This window comes from Pristis pectinata, chromosome 3 (assembly GCF_009764475.1).
Source record: "Pristis pectinata isolate sPriPec2 chromosome 3, sPriPec2.1.pri, whole genome shotgun sequence".
Lineage (NCBI taxonomy): Eukaryota > Metazoa > Chordata > Chondrichthyes > Rhinopristiformes > Pristidae > Pristis > Pristis pectinata.
The window spans coordinates 124,283-150,711 of NC_067407.1; the positions used below are offsets into that span (position 1 = coordinate 124,283).

The 26,429-nt window shown below is 49.9% G+C and overlaps 1 protein-coding gene across 1 annotated transcript in view; it reads right to left on the bottom strand.

Moving 5' to 3' along the window:
• The window catches only part of LOC127568331 (guanine nucleotide exchange factor VAV3), a 165,278-nt gene that overhangs the window by 90,542 nt on the left and 48,307 nt on the right, over positions 1–26,429 (bottom strand). The window contains exons 3-6 of the mRNA XM_052011949.1: positions 16,820–16,878; positions 11,934–11,999; positions 6,847–6,955; positions 1,355–1,447 (exon numbers count right to left, since the gene is read on the bottom strand). Coding sequence (XP_051867909.1) covers positions 1,355–1,447; positions 6,847–6,955; positions 11,934–11,999; positions 16,820–16,878 — 327 coding nt within the window. The remainder of the gene's footprint in view (positions 1–1,354; positions 1,448–6,846; positions 6,956–11,933; positions 12,000–16,819; positions 16,879–26,429) is intronic.

Genomic DNA, 26,429 nt, shown 5'->3' on the forward strand with positions numbered 1-26,429 from the left:
TCCCGTGTAGCTCTCGCAAATTTCCCTGCAAGGATATTGGTTCCCCTCTCTGGTTCAAGGGTAACCCATCCCTCTTATACAGGTCGCCTCTACCCCAGAAGAGATCCCAATGGTCCAAGAACCTGAATCCTTGCCCCCGAACCAAGTCTTCAGCCACACATTGATCTGGCCTATCTTTCTATTTCTGACCTCCCTAGTACGTGGCACAGGGAGTAATCCGGAGATCACTGCCCTCGAGGTCCGGCTTCTTAACTTCTTACCCAACTCCCTGTGCTCATTCTGTAGGACCTCATCCCTCGTTCTGCCTACGTCAGTGTACCAACGTGTACAACAACCTCTAGCTGTTCACCCTCCTCCTCAAGAATGTTCTGCACCCACTCAGAGACGTCCCTGACCCTGGCACCTAAGAGGCAACACACCTTCCTGGCATCTCTTCTGCGGCCACAAAATCTCCTGCCCGTTTCCCTCACTGTGGAGTCCCCTATCACTATCACCCTGTCTGACTGCATCCTTTCCCTCAGAGCTGGTCACAGTGCCAGAGACCTGACTACTGCTGCTAGCCCCTGAAAGAATATCCCCATCAACAGTATCCAAAGAGGTATACCTGATAGTGAGGGGAATGGCCACAGAGGAACCCTGCACTGTCTGCCTACTGCCCTTACTTCTCCAGGTATCTGAAGTCTGTACCTTGTCACCCATCTATCTGAAGCCTGTACCACCTCAGTAAAAGTGTCATCTATGATGCTCTCAGCATCCCAGATATTCCTGAGTATGGAGGATGGAAATGAGTATGAGGAAGGAGGGAAAGGTGAGGGAGGAGGGAGAAGAGTGTGAGGGAAGTGTGAGGGAGGGAAGTGTGGGGGAGGGAGTGTGGGGGAGGGGAATGTGGTGGAGGAGGGAGGGGAGCCTGAGGGAGGGGAGTGTGAGGGAGGAGGGTGTGAGGGAGGGGAGTGTGGGGAAGGAGGGAGGGGAGCCTGAGGGAGGGGAGTGTGAGGGAGGAGGGTGTGAGGGAGGGGAGTGTGGGGAAGAAGGGAGGGGAGCTGGAGGAAGGAGGGAGAGGAGCCTGAGGGACTGGAATGTAAGAGAGGGAGGGAAGTGTGGAGGAGGGGGATGTGGTGGAGGAGGGAGGGGAGCCTGAGGGAGGGGAGTGTGAGGGAGGGGAGAATGGTGAGGGGAGTGTGAGGGAGGGGAATGTGGGGGAGGGAGGAGCATGTGAGGGAGGGGGTTGTGAGGGAGGTGTGGGGGAGGGGGTTATGAGGGAGGAGGGTGTGAGGGAGGGGAGTGTGATGGGCAGTGAGCAGAGTGTGAGGGCACTCTGGGGTATCGACCCACTAACCTGGCCCTCCCCAATTACCTTCTCGATGGACTCCAGGGTCTCCGTGTACTTCTCTTCCGTCTGCTTAATCTCCAGCAGGCAGCAAGTGCGGATGTCACTCTCTGTCGGTCTCTGCTCAGGGACAGAGGTTGTGATTCACACAGGACCTTCTGATAGAGCCCGGAAGGTAATCTAAATCTCAAGCCCTTCACAGGAGAGAAAAGCAGGCAAAGAACCCACACACATCTTGGCAAGAACAGGACAGCAGGAGAGAAGCTCAGCCAAGGAGTGTGGACAACCCATCAACACGAAGGGCAGATTTCCAGAATGGAGCTCAGGGGCTGCTGAAGAGATGGGCAGCTGTGGCAAAATGATTAAAATCAGAAACAATCTGAATGTGCAGCTGTAAAGGGCCCTAAAGAGTCAGGGAGGGATGTAGGGGATGGAGGGGGTTACAGAGACAGGGAGGGGTGTAGGGGCTGGTGGGGGTTACAGAGACAGGGAAGGGGTGTAGCGGCTAGTGGGGGTTACATGGATGGAGGGGTGTAGGGGCTGGTAAGGTTACCGAGATGGAGGTGTGTTGGGGAAGGAGGGGGTTACAGAGACAGGGAGGGGTGTAGGAGCCAGAGGGGGTTACAGAGATAGGGAGGGGTGTAGGGGCTGGTGGGAGTTACAGAGATGGGGAGGGGTGTAGGAGCCAGAGGAAGTTACAGAGATGGGGAGGGGTGTAGGGGCTGGTGGGAGTTACAGAGATGGGGAGGAGTGTAGGGGCTGACGGAGAGCAGAGAGTGTCAGCAGCGGAGAGCGGAGAGTGCCGGAAATTAACAAGGAGCAAGTTTTTTTCTCTTTCTAGCGTTCGGGATAGCGGCGAGTGACTGCGCAGGCGCGTGTCGTCACTCGGCAGCGCGCGGGCGATTTAAAAAGAAGACCCGCCATATCCAGCGGGCAGTGTCGGAGCGGGCAGCGGAGTGAGAGGGAGCATAGTGGTTTGGGCTTTGGCTCAACGGGCTTTGGCGAGACCGGGTAAGAGGCGAGATTTATAGAGAGGGGGTAAGTTATTAGTTTATTTATCTCAGTAGTATAGTATTGGACAGTGCTATAGCAGTATGCATCTGGGGTTGGTCTTATGTTTGGAGTGCCAGATGTGGGGACCCTGGGAGACTACCAGCCTCCCCAATAACTACATCTGCACAAAGTCCATTGAGATGCGGCTCCTCAAGGAACGTGTTGAGAGTCTGGAGCAGCAGCTCGATGACCTTCGGCTGATTAGGGAGAGTGAGCAGGAAATAGACAGGAGTTATAAGGAGTTTGTGGACAGTACCTCTGTGGCGGTCCCCCTTGAAAATCGGTATCTCATTTTAGATTCCGTTAGAGAGGATGACCCGACAGAGGAAGACCTCAGCAACCGGGACCTTGGCACCGTGCCTGGTGCTGTGGTCCAGTGGGGAAAGAGTAGTGCAGTGGTTATTGGGGATTCTATAGTGAGGGGAACGGATAATAGATTCTGCGAAACTGACAATGAATCTCGGATGGTGTGTTGCCTCCCTGGTGCCAGGGTACGGGATGTCACGGACCGGGTCCAGAATATTCTGAGGGGAGAGGGTGATCAGCCAAAAGTCTTGGTACATGTAGGTACCAATGACATAGGTAGAAAAAAAGAAGAGGTCCTGAAGGAGGAATACAAGGAGTTAGGAAGAAAGTTGAGAAGTAGGGCCTCTAAGGTGGTAATTTCAGGATTACTACCTGTGCTACGTGCTAATGGTAGTAAGAATAGAAAGATCTGGCAGATGAATGTGTGGCTAAGTGACTGGTGCAGGGGGCAGGGCTTCAGATTTCTGGATCATTGGGACCTTTCTTGGGGGAGGCATGACCTATTTACTAAGGATGAGTTACACCTAAACTCCAAACGGTCCAATATCCTGGCGGGAATGTTTAAGTTAGCTGTTTGGAAGGGTTTAAACTAATCTGGCAGGGGGATGGAAATCAGGATGTTAGGATACAAGCTGTTAGGGTAAGGGAGGAGGTTTATAGAAACAAGTCCAAGACAGTGTGCAATGAGGATGGCAAGAAGGACAGGCAGGTGAAAAGTCAGGATAATTTGCTGAACAATAGAAGTACAACAAACCAGGATGTTAGGATACAGGACGTTAGGATAGAGGATGAGGTATACATAAACAAGTCCACGATAGTGTGTAGTGAGGATAGTAAGAAGGACAGGCAGGTGAGAAGTCAGGATAATTTGTTGAACAATAGAAGTACAACAAAATCAATAGCAGATACTGGACTAAATGTACTATATTTAAATGCACGTAGCATTAGGAATAAAGTAGATGACCTAGTGGCACAACTACAGATTAATTAATACGACATTGTGGCAAACACCGAGTCATGGCTTTATGACGGACGTGATTGGGAACTGAATGTCCAGGGGTACACAGTGTATAGGAAGGATAGGCAGGTAGGCAGAGGGGGTGGTGTGGCCATGATGATTAGTAATGCTATAAGATCAATAGAAAGGAAGGACATTGGGTCAGAAGAGGTGGAATCCTTATGGGTGGAGCTAAGAAATAGCAAGGGTAAAAGGATAACAGTAGCAGTTATATATAGGCCCCCTAATAACTGTCAGGAAGTGGACTATAAGTTGCAGTTAGAAATAGAAAAAGAGTGTCAGAGCGACCGCGTTAAGGTAATTATGGGGATTTTAACATGAAGGTGGACTGGGAAATCCAGCAAGCCAGTAGATCTCAGGAGAGTGAATTTGTGGAATGTCTACGGGAGGGCTTTTTGGAGCAACTTGATGAGCCCACCAGGTGATCGGCTGTTTTGGATTGGGTGCTGTGTAATGAACTGGAGGTGATTAGGGACCTAAAGGTAAAGGAACCATTAGGAACTAGTGATGACAATATGATTGAGTTCAGTTTCAAATTTGAGAAGGAGAAGCTGATAACTGGCGCATCGATATTTCAGTGGAACAAAGGAAATTACAGTGGTATGAGAGAGGAGCTGACCCAAACTGATTGGAAGAGTAAGCTAGCTGGAGGGATGGAGGAGCAGAAATGGATGGAATTTCTACAAGAAATAAGGAAAATGCAGGATAGATATATTCCAAGAAAAAAGGTTTTGAATGGAAAAAAGGCACAAATGTGGATAACAAAAGAGGTGAAGGCTAAAATAAAAGCAAAAGGGAGAGCATACAAGGAAGCAAGAATTAGTGGGAAAACAGAAGGCTGGGAAACTTTTAAAAACCTGCAGAAAGAAACTAAGAAGGTCATTAGGAAAGAAAAGATGAATTATGAAAGGAAGTTGGCAGATAACATTTGAAAAGATACTAAGAGTTTTTTTAAATATATAAGGAGTAAAAGAGAGACACGGGTTGATATAGGACCAATCGATAATGGTGCGGGAGAGATTATAATGGATGATAAAGAGATGGCACAGGAACTAAATGAGTATTTTGCATCGGTCTTCACTGTGGAGGACATCAGCAATATACCGGATAGTCAGGGGTCTCAAGGAATGGAACTGAGTTCAGTTAAGATTACTAGAGAGAAGGTGCTAGGAAAGCTAAATGGACTAAATACTGATAAATCTCCCGGACCGGATGAGGTGCATCCCCGGGTTCTGAAGGAGGTGGCTTTAGAGATAGTGGAGGCATTGGTGATAATTTTCCAGGAATCGATAGACTCTGGCATGGTTCCGGAGGACTGGAGGGTCACAAATGTAGTTCCGCAGTATAAGAAAGGTGGGAGGCAGCACAAAGGAAATTACAGACCTATTAGTCTGATGTTGGTGGTGGGAAAGTTATTGGAATCGATCCTCAAGGATGAGGTTATGGAAAACCTAGAGGTGCAAGGCAAGATAGGTACAAGCTAACATGGCTTCGTGAAGGGAAGATCCTGCCTGACCAACCTATTGGAGTTTTTTGAAGAAATCTCAGGTAGGGTGGATAAGGGAGAGGCGGTAGATGTTGTGTATTTAGACTTTCAAAAGGCCTTCAACAAGGTGCTGCACAAGAGACTGATTGATTAATAAGATGAGAGGTCATGGAATTACAGGTAGGATATTGGAATGGGTGGAGCATTGGCTGGTTGGCAGGAAGCAAAGGGTGGGAATAAAAGGATCCCGTTCTGGTTGGCTACCAGTTACTAGTGGTGTTCCGCAGGGGTCGGTGTTGGGGCCGCTTCTTTTTACCCTGTACATTAACGATTTGGATGATGGAGTAAATAGTTTTGTGGCTAGGTTCGCGGATGACACCAAGATAGGTGGAGGAGTAGAGAGTATTGAGGAGACAGGAAGGTTGCAGAGAGACCTAGATAGTTTAGGAGAATGGGCAAGGAAATGGCAGATGAAATTCAATGTTGAGAAATGTGCAGTTGTACACTTTGGAAACAGAAATAAACGGGCAGATTATTATCTAGAAGGGGATAAAATTCAAAGTACAGAAGTACAAAGGGACTTGGGGGTACTCGTGCAGGATACCTCAAAGGTTAACCACCAGGTCGGATCGGTGGTAAGGAAAGCGAATGCTATGTTGGCATTCATTTCGAGAGGTATTGTGTATAAAAGTAAGGAAGTGTTGATGAGGCTCTACGGGGCACTAGTGAGGCCTCATTTGGAATACTGTGTACAGTTTTGGGCCCCATATCTTAGGAAGGATGTGCTGATGTTGGAGAGGGTTCAGAGAAGATTTATGAGGATGATTCCCGGAATGAAAGGACTTACGTATGATGAGCGTTTGTCGGCTCTTGGACTGTACTCACTGGAGTACAGAAGAATGAGAGGGGACCTCATGGAAACATTTAAAATGTTGAAAGGACTGGACGGAGTAGATGTGGCCAAGCTGTTTCCCTTGGTGGGTGAGTCCAGGACCAGAAGGCACAATCTTAGAATTAGAGGGTACAGGTTTAAAACAGAGATGAGGAGAAATTTCTTTAGCCAGAGGGTGGTGAATTTATGGAATTCCTTGCCAGGTACAGCAGTGGAGGCCAGATCATTGGAGGTGTTTAAGGAGGAGATAGATCGATATCTAATTAGTCAAGGTATCAAGGGATATGGGGATAAGGCTGGAAATTGGGGTTAGAATAGTTTATTTTTGCTCATGGAGCAGATTTCGCTCCCCCCCACCCCCATTTCTCATTTCTTTTTTCTTTCTCCCCTTTTCTTTGGAGCAGACTCGATAGGCCAAATGGCCTACTTCTTCTCCCTTGTCTTGCGACCTTGTGATCTTGTGGTGGGGGTTACAGAGACGGGGAGGGGTGTAGGGGCTGGTGGGGTTACAGATGTAGCTGTCGGATGATCGATGGCTTTGAACATGTGGCTGAGAACTGTAATCAGCATCCCTCACACATGCTTCCCACCAACACTGCCAGTGAAGTGAGCTGGAACAGGGGACACTGGGAGACATACTGGGGACAAACTCCATTTGAAACTTCCCTTCCCAACTCTCAATTAAATCTCCCTTTCCCAGACAAAGCAGCACCTCCCACCCAGGTCCGTGGAGTTGGCTGCAGGAGTTGTACAGAGGGTCTTACTGCTGGCTGGGCTGCTTCAACCTTCATCAAGTCCTCGTAAACCTCCCCACCCTCGTCATCGCCGTAGACACAGTCATAGAGATCTTCATCATCTTCAACACTCTCCTCACTGTAACACAAACCACAGGATCAGCAGTGGGGAGGGGAGTACAGCATGAACACCATGTAGACATGGGCTCCCACAGCGCGGACAGAAAACAACACAAGGCAGTCCACCGCCGGAGACTCCCACCAGTCTTAACCAGGGACATGTCACAGCTTCCAGAGCAGAGCAGGCAGCAGAGAGAGTGGCAGCTCCCAGCAGGAATTACTGAGCAGTTCCTCTGTCCACACTGCTGTGGGTCGAGGCACGAATTCTCTGCCCAGTGACACCAGGAACATCTGCCCAGACTTTCTCTTCAATGTTGACTCAACACCAAAGGCAAAACTGGGGCTGGTGAAAACATCCCATCTGAACAACAGCACTCCCTCAGTCCTGCCCCTTTTTCATTTCTTTTCTTGGTTTATTTCATTTGAAATAAAGAATCAAACTTCAGCACATTCCCCGTGGTTCTTAACAACCTGCACCTTTCTGCAATGCTGTCTCCTGACACAGCGTCACTCCCTTAGTACTGCCCCATCAATAGAGCAGCATTCCCTCAGTACTACTCCTCCCACAGTGTAACCCTCCCTCAGTACTGCCCCTTTTTCTTTTCTTATATATAATACGTTTATTAACTAAAAGCACTAGTTTAAATGACACTAAGATTGGAGGTGTAGTGGACAGTGAGGAAGGCTTTCAAAGCTTGCAGAGGGATCTGAACCATTTGGAAGAATGGGCCAGAAAATGGCAGATGGAATTTAATGCAGACAAATGTGAGGTGTTGCATTTTGGAAGGACAAATCAAGGTAGGACATACACAGTAAATGGTAGGGCACTGAGGAGTACGGAGGAACAAAGGGATCTGGGAGTTCAGATAAGTAATTCCCTGAAAGTGGCGTCACAGGTAGACAGGGTTGTAAAGAAGGCTTTTGGCATCTGGCATTGATAATCAAAGTATTGAGTATAGGAGTTGGAATGTTTTGGTGAGGTTGTATAAGTCATTGGTGAGACCAAATTTAGAATATTGTGTGCAGTTCTGGTCGCCGAACTACAGGAAGGATGTCAGTAAGATTGAAAGAGTGCAGAGGAGATTTACAAGAATGTTGCCGGGTCTTCAGGAGCTGAGTTACAGGGAAAGACTGAGTATGTTAGGACTTTATTCCTTGGAGTGGAAAAGAATGAGGGGAGATATGATAGAGGTTTACAAAATGATGAGGGGCATAGACAGAGTTAATGCAAGTAGGCTCTTTCCACCTAGATTAGGAGAGATAAGTACGAGAGGACATGGCTTTAGGGTGAAAGGGGAAAGGTTTAGGGGGAACAGTAGAGGGAACTTCTTTACTCAAAGAGTGGTGGGAGTGTGGAATGGGCTGCCATCTGATGTGGTAAATGCGGGCTCGCTCTTAACTTTTAAGAGTAAATTGGATAGGGACATGGACGAGAGAGGTCTGGAGGGGTATGGGCTGCGGGCAGGTAAATGGGACTAGCAGAATAATGTTTTGGCACAGACTAGAAGGGCCGAATGGCCGGTTTTCTGTGCTGTAGTTTTCTGTGGTTCTATGGTTCACTACAAAAAAGGACAAACCAACCCGCGCCGCACCGGGTGGCCGTAAACCAACAGCGCCGGGCTGAAGTGCAGCCAGAACTTAAGCAGCAGCTCCCGCAGATACTCGAAGAGGGGCTGCAACCTCTCGCACTCCGCGTACGCGTGGTACACCATCTCCTCCTCAGTACCACCCCTTTTTTTTACAAAACGTTTATTCACTAGAAACACTACAAAAAACACCCAACATCAAATACAGCACATCTAATACAGAAAGAAACTAGGCAAAACTAATACCCACGCAACACCACGCCCCCCAACCGCAACACTCAATACTTTATACCAAAATCACATTGGTGTCGTCCACGTCACACACGATCCCCTGAGGGGCCCACTGAGCGTGGAACTCGGCCAGGATGCCCCGCGGAGACCGCGTGCTCCCGTTCCAAAGACACCCGCGCGCGCACGTAAGCGCGGAAGACGGGCAGGCAAGCAGACCAGCCAGTACCCTTGGCCGCCTGCCGCCATGTCCCGTGGATGACCAGCTTGGCCAGGCCCAGCAGAAGACCCACCAGGAGATCCTCTGGGCGCCCTGCCCCACACAGCACCGGGTGCCCGTAAACCAACAGCGCTGGGCTGAAGTGTAACCAGAACTTCAGCAGCAGCCTCCGCAGATACTCAAAGAGGGGCTGCAACCTCTTGCACTCTGCATATGCGTGGTACACCGTCTCCTCCTCAGTACCGCCCCTTTTTTTGTACAAAACATTTATTCTTTAAAAAACACTACAAAAAACCAACAGCAAACATGCTACACCTAGTACAGAAGAAACAACCTGGCCAAAACCAATTCCCGTGCAACACTACGCCCGCTACCGCAACGCACAACACTTCATATCAAAATCGCATCCGTCTTGTCCATGACACACGCGATCCCCCGAAGGGCCCACCGAGCGTGGAACTTGGCCAGGGCGCCCGAGGAGACCGCGTGCTCCCGTTCCAAGGACACCCGCGCGTGCACGTAAGCGCGGAAGACGGGCAGGCAGGTCGACCTGCTAGAACCCTCGGCCGCCCACCGCTGCATCCCGTGGATCGCCAGCTTGGCCAGGCCCAGCAGGAGACCCACCAGGAGATCCGCCGCGCGCCCCTCCCCGCGCCGCACCGGGTGCCTGTAAACCAACAGCGTCGGGCTGAAGTGCAGCCAGAACTTAAGCAGCAGCCCCCGTAGATACTCGAAGAGGGGCTGCAACCTCTCGCACTCTGCGTACGCGTGGTACACCGTCTCCTCCTCAGTACCGGCCCTTTTTTTTTAATAATAAACGTTTATTCACTAAAAGCACTAGAAAAGACAACGTGTCAATACACCACGTCTAATACAGAAAAGAGAAACTACACAACGACATACTACGGTAGAGAATGCAAACTAATACTAACGAAAACCACATGCGACTCTACACCTGTCAACGTGACACGCGACACTTCAAATAAGAATCACGTTCGTACTGTCCACGACACACGCGATCCCCTGAGGGGCCCACCGAGTGCGGAACTCGGCTAGGGTGCCCGCGGAAACCGCGTGCTCCCTCTCTAGACGCACCCGCGCGCGCACGTAAGCGCGGAAGATGGGCAGGCAGGCCGACCTGCCGGGACCCTCGGCCGCCCGCCGCCGCGTCCCATGGATGGCCAGCTTGGCCAGGCCCAGCAGGAGACCCACCAGGAGATCCACTGCGTGCCCCTCCCCGCGCCGCACCAGGTGCCCGTAGACCAACAGTGCCGGGCTGAAGTGCAACCAGAACTTCAGCAGCAGCCCCCGCAGATACTCGAAGAGGGGCTGCAACCTCTCGCACTCTGCGTATGCGTGGTACACCGTCTCCTCCCGGCCGCAGAAGTGACAGGTGGCCGGGGTGTCGGTGAACCGGCTCAAGAATCGGCTGCACGGCACGGCCCGGTGCAACACCCTCCACCCCAGGTCCCCGATGTACAGCGGGAGGACTCCCGCGTAGAGAGACCCCCACCAGGGACCACCCTCGCCGCCCGCCGGCAAGACGGACTGCCATGGCGTGTCCGGCCGGCAGACCAGGGCGAGGAAGTGAAAGGTGTGCAGGAGCAGCCCGTACAAGAACCGCCTCAGCGCCTCGCGGAACGGCACTGTCGGCGTGTCCGCCAGGCGGCTCAGGTTGTGCCACACCACCTCCCGCGAGAGACGCCGGGCCCTGGGCCCGACCAGCAACTCCGGTGGGGCTGGCGCCGGCGCAGCCGGGACCCCCCCCAGGACCCGCCGCGACCCGAGGGGGAGCAGCCGCGCGCTTGCCGCGCGACACCGCGCCCCACACCCGCATCAGATCCCGGTAGAACCCGGGCAGTTCCCGCGGGGCGGCTCGGCTGCCGCCCGCCGCCAGGAGACGCGCCCCCTCCCGGAGGCAGCGTCCCCGGCGGAGGAAGTAGGTTGCCAGCGCGTGCCACCGCGGGGGATTCTCCGCGTACAGGTACCTCTGCAGCGCCCGGAGGCGGAGGGCCGCCAGCTGGGTGCGCACGCACACCAGCGACTGACCCCCCTCTGCCGACGGCAGACTCAGGACCACCACAGAGACCCAGTGCCTCCGGCCGCCCCAGAAGAAGTCCGTCAACCTCCTCTGGGTGGTGGCGATGAAGACGTTGGGCGGCACCAGTGTGGCCAGCCGGTACCACAGCACGGACGCCACCAGCTAGTTGATGACCAGCACCCTGCCCCGGTACGAGATCGCCCGGAGCAGACCCGACCAGCGCCCCAGCTGGGCGGAGACATTTGCCCCCAACTCCTGCCAGTTCGCTGGCCAGGACTCCTCGGCCGGGGACAGGTAGACCCCCAGGTAGAGGAGGTGCGTGGTGCTCCACTCGAAGGGCCGCAACTCCTCCGGCAGGGAGTCCGCCCGCCACGGACCCACCAGCAGACCCGAACACTTCGCCCAGTTGACCCTGGCGGAGGACGCGGCCGAGTAGACCCGCTGGCACTCGCGCATCCTCCGCAGGTCCGCCGGGTCGGTGACCGCCAGGAGGACGTCGTCGGCGTAAGCTCAGCACTGTCCTTCCCACAGTGTGACCGTCCCTCAGTACGCCCCTCCCACTGTGCAGCACTCCCTCTGCACTGCGCCTTCTCTCCCACATTCCCATGAACTCCGCCAGGTTCTACCACTCACCTACAGACAAGAGGAAAATTACAACATTCGACCAAACTACCAACCTGCACGTCTTTGGGATGTGGGAGGAAACTAGAGCCCCCGGGGGAAACCCATGCGGTCACAGGGAGAACATGCAAACTCCACACAGACAGCACCAGTGGTCAGGATCAAACCTGGGTCTCTGGAGCTGTGAGGAAGCTGCTTAATTAGCTACACTATTGTGCAATGCCATAAGAACAGAATTTATACATTTAAAGGATTTACTAACGACCTGAATGTATTTTAAGCCATAAAGTATTCAACCTACTCAATAAGGTCAGCAAGGCTCCTGTAAATGTCCTCGTCAGCATCGGACTCTTCAGTGGGAAATGGTCTGAAAAAGAATCACATGAAATGTTGCAGTTGTACCAGGTGTTTTTTGAGGCCGCATTTGGAATATTGTGTTCAGATTTGCTCATTCTGCTATGGGAAAGATGCCATTAAGCTGGAACGAGTGGAAAGGAGATTTGCGAGGATATTGCCAGGACTCAAGGGACTGAGTCATGGAGAGAGGTTGAGAAGGTTGGGACTGCTTTCAATGTAACATAAGAGAATGAGGGGTGATCTTATAGAGGTGTATAAAATCATGAGAGGCATAGATGGGGTGAATCTGCTCATCTTTTTCCCAGGGTTGGGGAAACAAGAACCAGGGGGCATAGTTTTAAGGTGAGAGGGGAGAGGTTTAATAGGGACCTAAGGGGCAACTTTTTCGCCCAGAGAGTGGTCAGTACATGGAATGAGCTGCCAGAGGAAGTGGTTGAGGCAGGTTCATTATTTAAAAGGCAACATTTAAAAGACATTTGGACGGATACATGGATAGGAAAGGTTTAGAGGGATAGGCGCTAAACACAGGAAATGGGACAAGCTTAGATGGGAATCTTGGTCGGCATAGACCAGTTGGGCAGAAGGGCCTGTTTCCATGCTGTGTGACTCTGTGACCCTATGACTTTAGGTGGTAATGAGGACAGGGTAGTAACAAGCCAGGTGTAAACTTCGAAGCATGGAAGGGAAGTGTGGGTGTCACTGAGTCGTAGAATGACACAGGATTGGAGGGCTTGAGTTATAAGGAGAGACTGGATAAGCTGTGCCCTGGAGCAAAGGAAGCTGACAGCTGACATGATGGAGGTATACAAAATTATGAGAGGAATAGATAGGGTAGATAGCCAGAGTATCCTATGGAAGGGGTATCCATAACTAGAGGCATAGGTTTAAGGTGAGAGGGAGGATCTGAGGGGTAAATATTTCACACACAGAGTAGTTGGTATCTGGAATGAGCTGCAAGAGGAGGTGGTGGAGGCAGGAACAGTAACAACATCTGGACAGGTATTTGGGCATAGAGGTAATGGGCTGAATGGCCCGTTTCTCTGCTCACCACCTGGACAGCAGGGGCAGTGCTGTTCCCATTTTAGAATGACCAGTTAGTCAGCAGGGACAGTGTGGGTCCTAGTGGGGAGTGGTCATCCAGCCAGAAGAGGGCATAGTGGGTCCTGGTGGGGTGGTCATCCAGCCAGCAGAGGGCAGAGTGGGTCCTGGTGGGGAGTTGTGGGGGAGGTGGTCGGGGGGAGGGGTTGGGTGGTGTTGTGGTGAGTCTGGTGTGGAATGGGTTCTTCTGTAGAGTGACCATCCAGCCAGCTGGGAGTAGTGTCATTTCCAGAAGACACCAGAGACTGCAGATGCTGGAATCTGGAGCAACAAACAATATGATGAAGGAACTAGTGGGTCAAGCAGCATCTGTGGGGGAAAGGAATTGTCCACGTTTAGGGCTGAAACCCTGCATCAGCTCTGAGAGTGGAGATGGGAGATGGCTGGTATAAAGAGGAGGAGCGGAGTGTCCCAGGTGATTATTCCCCATCTGGAGTTGCCATCCAGCCAGTAAGTTGGGCCAGAGTGGGTCCCAGTGTTGGATGAACACCCTCCCTGAAGGGGTAGTGTTTCCTGGTTTAGAGTGACTTTGTCCTCATGTTTCATCCCACCAGCCTACGTATCCAACACATCATTCTCCGCCACTTCCGCCATCTCCAACGGGACCCCACTGCCAAGCATATCTTCCACTCCCCACCCCTTTCAGCCTTTCGTAAGGAATGTCCTCTCCACGATTCCCTAGTTCACCCCTCCCCCCCTACCCATCCTGTTCCCACCCCAGGGACTTTCCATTGCCCCTGCCATAGGTGTAACACCTGTCCCTACACCACCTCCATCATTTCCATCCAGGGACCCAAATAGTCCTTTCAGGTGAGACAGAGATTCACCTGCACCTCCCTTAATATCATGTTCTGCATTCGGTGCTCCATGTGTGGCCTCCTCTACATCGATGAGACCAAACGCAGACTAGTTGACTGTTTCGCAGAACATCTGCACTCCGTCCATAACCACGATCTGCATCTCCCCGTTGCCAGTCACTTCAACTCCCCCTCTCACTCCATCAGTGATATGTCAGTCCTCAGGCTCCTCCACTGACAGGAGGAGTTCAAACGCAAACTGGAGGAACAGGACCTCATTTTCGATCTTGGAATCTTACAGCCTAATGGGATGAACATCGAATTCTCCCACTTTAAGTAAACCAAACCCTCTGCACCCCACTTTGCCTCTTCTTTTCTTCCCTTTCCCAGCCTCTCTTGCTTCTTATTTTTTAATCTCTCTTTTTCCTCTCATCCCATCCCCCTATGCTGCCTGCCTCCACACCTTTGACCCATCCCCCAGTGGATCTGCTCTCCCCTCCTCCCCCACATCTGCCTATCACTATCTCTTACTTGCATTTACCCTTGCATCTTCCCTGCCTTCCCTCTTTTGTCCACCTATCATGGAACCATAGAAAAATACAGCACAATACAGGTCCTTCGGCCCAACATCTTGTGCTGACCTTCTAACCACACCTAAGACTATCTAAGACTATCATTGCTCTGTTTTTCACTCCTATATATTGGGCTTCCCTTTTCCTATCTTCAGACCCGAAGAAGGTCCTGACCCAAAACGTTGACTACCTGCTTTTCTCTACAGATGCTGCCTGATCTGCTGAGTTCCTCCAGCATCTTCAGTCTCTAGCGTGACCATCTGACCAGCAGGTGTCAGTGTGGGACCTGGTGTAGAGTGACCATCTGACCAGCAGGTGTCAGTGTGGGACCCGGTGTGGAGTGACCGTACGACCAGCAGGGGCCAGAGTGTCCTGACCATCGGGAAGTCTGGGCTCGACTCTTGGCACAAAGAGCCCATGTTACGTTTCCAGTGGAGCCCTTTGCAACATCAGACACTGGGGTGTACACTCACCTCAAAAACTATTCCAGGCTGTGTTGGAGATAGCAGGGACTGAGGGACTTGGCTCTCAAGGATGAGTAGGAACACAGGGGCTTTATTTAAACAGGTGAAGTACATGAGTGAGGAAATCATGATGAGACCAAAAATATCCAAACAATAACAGATAATGAAGGGAGCAACTTAAAGCAATCTGCATCGCTCAAGAAAAGTACCAGGAACACTCATGGGCAAAGGTCCACAAGACCCCTGCACTTGACATGTATAAGATTTTTTGTTAGTCACATGTACATCGAAACACACAGTGAAATACATCTTTTTGCACAGAGTGTCCTGGGGACAGCCCGCAATTGTCACCACGCTTCCGGCACCAACATAGCATGCCCACAACTTCCTAACCTGTACATCTTTGGAATGTGGGAGGAAAGTGGAGCACCCGGAGGAAACCCACGCAATCACAGGGAGAATGTACAAAATTCTTACAGACAGCAGCAGGAATTGAACCCAGGTCACCGGCACTGTAATAGCATTACGCTAACCACTACACTACCGTGCTTGCCCTACACTGCTCTACTTGCCCATATGAGGGTCAAGTATTTGCAGAGATAGTGGGTGTATCAATGAAAATTCCCTGGATTCTGGAGGTGTCTCAGAGGATTCAAAACAGCAAATGTAACACTACAGTTCAAGAATGGAGGGAGGCAGGAAGAAGGAAATTATCCGTCAATTAGCCTGACAACTGTCACTGGAAAAAAGGCCTGAATCCATCATCAGGGATATTTAGAAAATCATTACCCAATCATGATTCAGCATTGTTTCACAACAAGGACATGGTTTGATAAATTTGCTGGAGGATGTAACAGATAGAGGGACTTAGTAGGAGTGCTGTATTTGGATTTCCAAAGGCATTTGTTAAGGTGCTGCAAAAGGTTACTGCACAGGTACACACGGGATAGGGGGCAATATATCGGCAGAGACAGGGGTGTGGATAACTGACAGGAAACAAAGTAGGGATAAAGGGCCACAGTCAGATTGTCAGTCAGTAACTGGTGAGGTGCCGCAGGAAGTAGTCCTGGGGGCCCAACTACAATCTATGTTAATGACTTTGGTGAAGACAAATTCGCTGATGATACAAAGATAGGTGGATCAGCAAGGTGTCAGGGGCACTCAAAGTCTGCAGAGGGATAGAAATATGTTCAGTAAGTCGGCCAAGAGTTGGCAGATGGTGATAATGTGGGACCTTGTGAGGTTACCAACAATGAAAATCAAGTGTTATATCAACAGACTTAGACTGCAAAATGTTCTGGTATAAAACGGTCTGGGTGTGCCCCACTGAATGTAACACAATGGGTTTACCTGTAGGCATCAGTGAGGAGGTGGGTGTGTCAGTGAGGAGGTGGGTGTGTCATAGGGGTCAGTGAGGGCTGGCTGTGTCAGTGAGGGGCTGGGTGAGTCAGTGAGGGGTCAGTGAAAGGTCAGTGAGATGCTGGGTGTGTCAGTGAAGAGTCAGTGAAGGGTCAGTGGGAGGCTGGGTGTGTCAGAGAGTGGGTGCATGTGTCAGTGAGGGGGTGGTTGTGTCAGTGAGGGTCAGTGAAGGGTCAATGGGAGGCTGGGTGTGTCAGTGAGGGGGTGGGCGTGTCAGTGAGGGGTCAGTGAAGGGTAGTGGGATGGGTCAGTGTTAAGAGGACAGTGGGAGTCAGATGAGGTGGTAAATGGGCAGTGTTTAGAGTTGAGGGGTTGGCTCAGGATGGGGGGATTTGGATTGGGGGGTGGTCATGGGGTGGCGGAGATGGGATGGGGGGAGAAAGGCAAGGGTTTGGGAGAGATGTTGGAGGGAGGTACGGGGTGGGAGTAGATGGAGTGGGGGGAGTGGACAAAGACAGCAGGAAACGACTCGGTCCTTACCTGACCCCAGAGCTCAGGGCGACGGCTGTGTGCGAGAGACGGGACAGGGTGTCGATCACCTGGGGAAAGGAACCGACAGTGAATATGTGACAGACCCACTCCCTGACCCTACTGTGGTCAGCCTCCTGACCTGCACCATCCAACCCCATCACCAAACCCCTTCACCAGTCTTGGCCCTCTACAACCCTCGCCCTCCTCCTCCCCAGACCTATCTCTGTAACCGCTTCCAGCCCCTCCCTCCTCCCCATCTCTGTAACCCCCTCTGGCCCCTTCCCCTCTCCCTGTCTCTGTAACCCCCCTCTGGCCCCTACACCCCTCCCCGTCTGTAACCCCCTCCGACCCCTTCACCTCTCCCCATCTCTGTAACTCCCTCTGGCCCCTATACCCCTCCCCATCTCTGTAACTCCCTCCGGCCCCTACACCCCTCCCCGTCTCTGTAACCCCCTCTGGCCCCTACACCCCTCCCCGTCTCTGTAACCCCCTCTGGCCCCTACATCCCTCCCCATCTCTGTAATCCGCTTCAAGTTTGTTTTACTGACTCTCACTTAAACATTTTGTTTATCCACTTTTTTCCCTTCGGAACTTAACTCTGTACCTAAATCATTTTACTGTGTTTTTAAGCAAAAAACAATAAATTAAATCATTATTCTCTGTGTCCAGGAGCAATCCAGTTGGTGTGGAACTAATGGGTCCCAGAAGGTCTCCAGCTAGCCAGCGGATACCCGTGTGCGTGGACACCCAGGCATGGACGTATCCTTGGAAGAGGGGCAGGCTGTTGACTCAGATTGAACCCTCGACAGCCAGCTGCCCGGACCTGTGAAGGGCCACTCTGGCCAGGCCCAGGAACAGACCAATGACAGTTCCTTCACATCTTGTTCCCTTCACCCTCCTGCACCGGGTGCCCAAAGAGCAGGATCCTGTTGCATGGGATTGCTCGATGCAAAACTCTCAATCCACAGTTTCCAATGTAAAGAGGGAGGATTCCCCCATTGAGAGACTTCCACTGGGGATGCCCCATTTATATAAATGATTTGGATGTGAATGTACATGGTTAGTAACTGTGTGGATGATACTAAAATAGGTGGTGTTGTAGACAGTGTAGAAGGTTATAAAAAGTTACAGAAGAATTTTGATCAGCTGGGTATGTGGGCTGAGGATTGGCAAATGGCTTTCAATCCAGATAAATATGAGGTTTTGCATTTTGGGAGATCAAACAGGGTAGGACTCATACAGTGAATGGTAGGGTCCTGGGGAGTGTTATGGAACAGAGGGACCTAGGAGTGCAAGTGCATAGCTGGCTGAAAGTGGCATCACAGGTAGATAGGGTGGTGAAGAAGGGGTTTGGCACACTGGCCTTCATCAGTCAGGATATTGAATATAGGAGTTGGGAAGTTATGACGCAGTTATATAAGACGTTGGTGAGGCCACACTTGTAGTATTGTGTACAATTTTGGTCACCCTGTTATAGGAAAGATGTTATTAAACTCGCAAGAGTGCAGAGAAGATTTACCAGGATGTTGCCTGGACTTGGAGGTCTGAGTAATGAGGAGGTTGCGTAGACTAGGATTTTATGCTCTGGAAAGCAGGAGATTGAGGGGTGACCAGATAGAGGTATATAAGATCATGAGGAGCATAGACAAGGTGAAAGCACATAGTCTTTTTCCCAGGGACGGGGTGCTAAAAACAAGAGGGCACAGGTTTAAGATCAGAGGCGAGAGATTTAAAAGGGACATCAGCACTTGTCTGCTTTAACATTTGTACTTGCCTCAGCTATCCCATCCGCCCCATCCCTGTTTACATCACACAGAAAGGTTTTATTTTCACCTTGTGCACACTTCTCCTCTCCTCCCACCAATAGGAGATGGAAGGAGATGGAAAAACAAGCCAACTTTCTCCCCTGAACTCCAAAGGCTCCTTTGCTCTGCATTACAGCTGTTACTCACTGACTAGAGTTAGGTACCCTAGTTAATAAATCGATTATGTTTGTGGAGGGAGCTTCACTCTGTGTCTAGTACATGTCCTGGGAGTATGTGATGGGTCAGTGTGGAGGGAGCTTCACTCCGTGTTGAACCATTGCTTACCCTGCCCAGGGAATGCGTAACAGGGCAGTACAGAAGGAGCTTCACTTTGTATGTGAAATGCAATGTCCCTGCCCTGGGAATGTGTGAGGGCAGTGTAGAGCAGCTTCACTCTGTCTAACTTGTGCTGTACCTGCCTTGCAAGGGAAGAGAAAATGGATAGTGTGATGGAGACAAAGAGACAGGCAGACAGACAGAGAGTTACGGAGAGAGTGAGAGAGACAATTAGAGAGATACACAGACGGAGTGAGAGAGAGAGAGAAAGACAAGGATGGAAAAAACTGAAAGGGAGTGAGGGATATATAAATTAGAGAAAGATCAGGAGGAGATAGGAGAGAGAAAGAGTTTGATAAAGTGATAGAGAGAGATTGAGAGAGAGAGCAAAAGAGACAAACAGAGATAGAGGCAGACACAGACACAGACACAGAGGGAGATAGAGAGAGAGGTTCAGAGACAGCTGATCAGACAGGCACTGCAAGAAACTTTGTATGGTTGACCACATACAAACCTCCTGAAGCAAGCTGCATTTCTGATGTCCTGTTGACAACACTTCCCTTCACAGCTGCACCTAATCTGTTAAACCAAAACCTCTCAACAGGTCAGAACATTGCAGAGTCTGAGAAGCAAGCAAACAAACCCAGACTTACACAGCACAGAGCGGACAGACTCTCTGAGTTACTTCAATGAACTGAAATCCAACTTCAGTCTGGCTCTTGTGGGGTGTAAAAGGATCCCTGTAGGGTCCTGAGCCATCAATACTCCTTCGGTCTGTGCAGCACAGTGCCATAGTGCTGTCTGTGTGGAGTTTGCATGTTTTCCAATGTGACGGTGTGGGTTTCCCCCAGGTGCTCCGGTTTCCTCCCATATCCCAACGGTATGCGGAGTCGGTGGGTTCATTGGCTACTGTAAATTGTCCCCAGTGTGTGACTGAGGGGTAGAATCTGGGGGGAGTTTATGGGAATGTGGGGAGAATGGGTTATAGGGAAAATCAGCGGGAAGATGGTCCAAGAGCCAGGATAAATTCGATGGGCAAAGTAGTCTCCTATGTCTTAGAGAATATGAAATACTGATCAGTGGTATGCACAAATAGTCACTTTACTGTTCATGGGATCTTAACTGTGCACAATCTGGGCTTTTTTGAGTTGGTACTTCCCACTGCCTGATTTTGGACAAGTTCTATGCTGTGTCTAGGGCCTCCTGACTGCTGGACAGGGAGAGGATTCAGCTTGGCTGTAATTGCTGTATGAACCATCCTCAGCCCAATGGCAGCACTGACCAACACACACCTTTGGCCAATTTTTAGCCCAAGGCAATTACACTTAATGACTTTAATCATCTGTTTACAGTGAACAGCACTCCCAGGGAAATGGGTGGAGCCATTCATTAAGTCTGAATAAAGAGCACCTTATTGCACTGCACTTCCCCTGTAGCTGTGACACTTTACTCTGTACTGTTACTGTTCTTACCTGTACTACGTCAATGCACTCTGTACTAACTCAATGTAACTGCACCGTGTAATGAATTGACCAGTACGATCGGTTTGTAAGACAAGCTTTTCACTGGACCTTGGTACAAGTGACAATAATAAACCAATCCCAATACCAATAAAGAGCAACACCAAACTGCTGGAGGAACAACAGGTCAGGCAGCATCTGTGAAGGGAAATGGACAGGCGACATTTTGGGTTGAGACACTTCATCTGGACTGAAAGACAGGGAGGTAGCCAGTACAGAGAGGTGAGGGGAAGGGGTGGAGCAAGAGCTGGCAGGTGATAGGTGGATCCAGGTGAAGAGGGGTGGAGAGCAGAAATAGCTAAAGAGGCCGGGAGGTGAGAGGTGGAGGCAACAGAGGGCTGCAGATGGTGGGATCTGACAGGAGAGGAAGGTGGAACATGGAACCAAGTGAGGGAGGTGGGGAGAGCAGACGGGAACAGGGGGGAGTGGACGCAGTGGCAGGGGTGTGTGGGTGATGGGCAGATGGAGGTGAGGAAAGAAACAGTGATGGGGTGGGGTGGGGGTAGGAGGAACTGGGTAGATCAGGAGAGGAGAGAAAAGGACGGGGGAAGCAGGTTACCTGAGATTGGAGAATCCAATGTTCATGCCGTTGGGGTGTGGACTCCCCAGGCAGAATATGAGGGGCTGTTCCTCTAGTTTGTGTTTAGCCTCACCCTGGCAGTGGAGGCTGAGGACACATAGGTCGGTGTGGGAATGGGGAGGGGAATTAAAGTGGCTGGCAACCAGGAGCTCCAGACAGCCACAGCGGATGGAACACAGGTGTTCGGCAAAGTGGTCCCCTAGTCTGCGCCTGGTCTTACTGATGTAGAGGAGGTCACATCAGGAGCACTGGATGAAATAAGTAAGGCTGGAGGATTTGTATGTGAATCTCTGCCTCACCTGGAAGGGCTGTTTAGAGTGCTGAATGGTGGTGAGGGAGGAGGTGCAGGGACGGGTGTTACACCTCCTACAGTCACAGGTGCCTGAGGAGGGGGAGGGATGGGTGGGGAGGGATGAGCGGACCAGAGAGTCACAGAGAGAGTGGTCCTTGTGGAAAGCAGAAAGGGGTGGGGAGGGCAAGATGTGGTTGATGATGGGATCACGTTGTAGCTGGTGGGAGTTACAAAGAATGATGTGCTGGATGTCATACAGTCATAGAATTATAGAGTAATACAGCATGGATAAAGGCCTTTCAGCCCAACTCGCTCATGCCGACCATGGTGCCCACCGAGCTAGTCCCATTTGCCTGCATTCGGCCCATCACCCTCCAAACCGTTCCTCTCTATGTACCTGTCCAACTGTCTTTTCAAAGTTGTTATTGTACCTGCCTTAACCACTTCCTCTGGCAGCTCATTCCATATACTCACCACCCTCCGGGTGAAAAAGTTGTCCCTCAGTTTCCTATTAAATCCATCCCCTCTCACCTAAAACCTATGCCTTCTAGAACACAGCACAGTACAGCACAGGAACAGGCCCTTCGGCCCACAATGTTGTGCCGAACTAATCAAATTAGTCATCAAATGCCCAACTAAACTAATCCCTTCTGCCCACACAATGTTCTTATCCCTCCATTTCCCACACATTCCTGTACCTATCTAAAAACCTCTTAAATGCCCCTATCATATCTGCCTCCACCACCACCCCAGGCAGTGCATTTCAGGCACCCACCACTCTCTGTGTAAAAAACTTGACCCTCACATCTCCTTTGAACTTTCGCCCTCTCACCTTAAATACATGCCCTCTGGTATTAGACATTTCAACCCTGGGGAAAAGATACTGGCTGTCTACTCTGTCTTTGCCTCACATAATCTTATAAATCTTTATCAGGTCTCCCCTCAGCCTCCGCTGCTCCAGAGAAAACAACTCAACTTTGTCTAACTTTTCCTTATAGTACATGCACTCTAATCCAGGCAGCATCCAGGTAAACCTCTTCTGCACCCTTCTGCAAACCCTCGACATCCTTCCTATAATGGGGCGACCAGAACTGAATGCAATACTCCAGTTGCAGCCTAACCAGAGTTTTATAAAGCTGCAACATAACTTCCTGACTCCGTACTCAAAGCCTCGATTAATGAAGGCAAGTGTGCCATACACCTTCTTTACCACCCTATCAACCTGTGCAGCCACTTTCAGGGAGCTATGAACTTGGACCCTAAGATCACACTTTACATCAACACTGTTAATGGTCCTGCCATTGACAGTGTACTGTCTCTTTACATTTGATGTCCCAAGGTGCAACACTTCAAATTTGGCTGGGTTAAACTCCATCTGCCATTTCTCCACCCATATCTGCAACTGATCTATATCCAGCTGTATTCTTTGGCAGTGTTCTACGCTATCCATAACACCACCAATCTTTGTATCATCTGCAAACTTACTAACCCACCCATCTATGTTTTCATCCAGCTCATAGAGGTCCCATTATGAATCCCTGCAAAACGCCACTAGTCACAAACCTCCAGCCAGAATAAGTCCCATCAACCACTACCCTCTGTCTTCTATGGGCAAGCCAATTCTGAATCCAAACAGCCAATTCACTGTGGATCCCATGCATCTTAATCTTCTGCATGAGCCTCCCATGAGGTACCTTGTCAAACCTTACTGAAGTCCATGTAAACAACATCCACAACTCTACCTTCATCAATCACTTTTGTCACATCCTCGAAAAAAATCAAGTTAGTAAGACACGACTTGCCCCGCACAAAGCCATGCTGACTGTCCCTAATTAAGCCATGGTTTTCCCAAATGCTCATAAATCCTATCCCTAAGAATCCTCTCCAGTAACTTCCCTACCACTGATGTGAGACTCAACAGTCTATAGATACCAGGATTATCCCTGTCTCCCTTCTTGAATAATGGAACAACATTAGCTACTCACTAGTCCTCTGGGACCTCACCTATGGCTAGAGAGGACATGAAGATATTGGTCAAAGCCCCAGCAATCTCATCTCTTGCCTTCATAATAAACTGGGGTATATCCCATCAGGCCCTGGGGACATCCACCTTAATGCTCATTAAGAGATCCAACACGACCTCCTCCTTTATCTTGAAATTCCCCAGCATATTAGCACACTCTCCCTGTCCCCCATGTCCTTCTCCTTGGTAAATACGGATGCAAAGTACTCATTTAGGACCTCACCCACATCCACCACCTCCAAGCACATGTTCCCTCCTTTATTCTTGAGTGGTCCTACCTGCTCCCTAGTTATCCTCTTGGTCTTGATGTATATATGGAATGCCTTGGGATTCTCTTCAATCCTACTTGCCAAGGACTTTTCATGGACCCTCCTGGCTTTCCTAATTCCCTTTTTGTGTTTTTTCTGGCTTCTTTATAATCCTCAAGGGCTCTGTTTGATCTTAGCTTCCTAAGCCTTACATATGTTTCCTTTTTCTTCTTGACTAAATTCACCACCTCTCTTAGCATCCAAGGTTCCCCTCTAGTTTGTTCCATATACTGACCACCCTCTGGGTTATTCCTCAGGTTCCTTTTAAATATCTCCCCTCTCACCCTAAACCTATGCCCTCTAGTTCTTGATTCCTCAACCCTTGGAAAAAGACTGAGTGCATTCACCCTATCTATGCCCCTCATGATTTTATACACCTCTATAAGATCACCCCTCATTCTACTATCCTCCAATGAAAAAAGTCCAAGCCTGTCCAACCTCTCCCTATACCCCAGTCCCTTGAGTCCTGGCAACATCCTTATAAATCTTTCTGCACTCTTTCCAGTTTAATAACATCTTCCCCTTAGCAGGGTGACTAAAACCAAACACAATACTCCAAGTCTGGCTTCAGCAGCATCCTGTACAACCACACCATGACCTCCCAACTTCTATATTCAATGCCCTGACCAATGAAGGCCTGCATGCCAAAAGCCTTCTTCACCACCCTGTCTTCACCACCCTATAAGTACAAGAGGACATGGCATAAGTACAAGAGGACATGGTATAAGTACGGGAGGACATGGCTTTAGGGTGAAAGGGGAAAGGTTTAGGGGGAACATTAGAGGGAACTTCTTCACTCAAAGGATGGTGGTAGTGTGGAATGGGCTGCCATCTGATGTGGTAAGTGCGGGCTCGCTCTTAACTTTTAAGAGTAAATTGGATAGATACATGGACGAGAGAGGTCTGGAGGGGTATGGGCTGGGGGCAGGTAAATGGGACTAGCAGAATAATGTTTCGGCACAGACTAGAAGGGCTGAATGGCCTGTTTTCTGTGCTGTAGTTTTCTATGGTCCTATGGTCTAACTGTGATTCCAGTTTCAGGGAACCATGCACCTGAACTCTAAGATCTCTCTGTTCTACAACACTCCCCAGTGCCCTACCGTTCACTGTGAAAGTCCTATTTTGATTTGACTTTTCAAATTGCAACACCTTGCACTTATCCGAATTAAACTCCATTTGCCATTCCTTGGCCAACTTACGCAGCTGACCAAGATCCCCCTGCAATTTTTAATCACCTCCTTCATTGTCAATGATACAACCTATTTTAGTGTTATCTGCAAACTTACTAACCATGCCTTGTACATTCTCATCCAAATCATTGATATAGATGACAAAAAAACAATGGACCCATCACCGACCCCTGGGGCACACTACTAGTCACGGGCCTCTAGTCCAAAAAACTCTTCCTACCATCAAGCCAACTGTGTATACAATTAGCCAGCTTTCCCTGGATTCCATAAGATCTAACCTTCCAGAGCAGCCTACCACATGGAACCCTATCAAAGGCCTTACTAAAGTCCATGTAGACTATGTCTACTGTACTGCCCTTATTGACCTGTTGGTTACTTCTCCAAAAAAATTTATCAAATTTGTGAGACATGATCTCCCATGCACAAAGCCATGCTGACTGTCCCTAATCAACCCGTCTTTCCAAATGCTTGTATATCTTATCCCTCAGAATCCTCTCTAGTAACTTAACTACCACAGATGTTAGGCCTACTGGTCTATAGTTTCCAGGTTTTTCTTTGCAGCCCTTCTTAAATTCCCAGGGTTATCCCTACTTCCTTTCTTAAACAAAGGAACAACATTTACCAACCTCCAATCATCTGGCATTACTCCTGTGGTCAGTGAGGATGTAAAGATCATTGCCAAAGGTGCAGCAATCCCTTCCCTCACTTCCCGTAATAAACTTGGATATATCCCATCCAGCCCGGGTGATTTACCTATCCTAATGTTTTTCAAAACTTCCAGCACATCCTCTTTCCTCACATCGACATGCCCTAGCGTATCAGTCTGTCGTACGCCATCCTCACAAATGCCAAGGTCTCTCACTCTGGTTAATACTGAAGCAAAGTATTCATTAAGGACCTCCCCTACCTCTTCCAACTCCAGGTATATGTTTTCTTTTTTATCCCTGATCAGTCCTACCCTCATTCTAGTCATCCTCCTATTCTTCACATACGTGTATAATGTCTTGGGGTTTTCCTTAATCCTACTCGCCAAGGCCTTCGCATGCCCCCTTCTAGCTCTCCTAAGTCCATTCTTAAGCTCCCTCCTGGCTACCTTGTAACTCTCTGGAGCCATGTCTGATCCATGCTTTCTAAACCTTAGGTAAACTTCTTTCTTCCTCTTGACAAGATATTCTACGTCTCTTGTCAACCATGGTTCCCTCACTCTACCACCTTTCCCCTGCCTCAATGGGACAAACCTATCCAGAACCACATGCAAGTATTCCTTAAACAACCCCCACATTTCTGCTGTGCACTTCCCCAAGAACATCTGTTCCCAATTTATGCTCCTAATTTTCTGCCTAATTGCATCATATTCCCCCTCCCCCAGTTAAATACTTTCCCAAATCATCTGCTCCAATCCCTCTCCAAGGCTATGGTAAAGGTCAAGGAGTTATGGTCACTTTCTCCAAAATGCTCTCCCACCGAGAGATCTGAAACCTGATCAGGCTCATTGCCTGGTACCAGGTCCAGTATGGCCTCTCCTCTAGTCGGCCTGTCCACATACTGTGTCAGGATTCCTTCCTGGATACACCGAACAAAGTCCGCTCCACCTATCCCCTTTACACTAAGGAGGTGCCAATCAA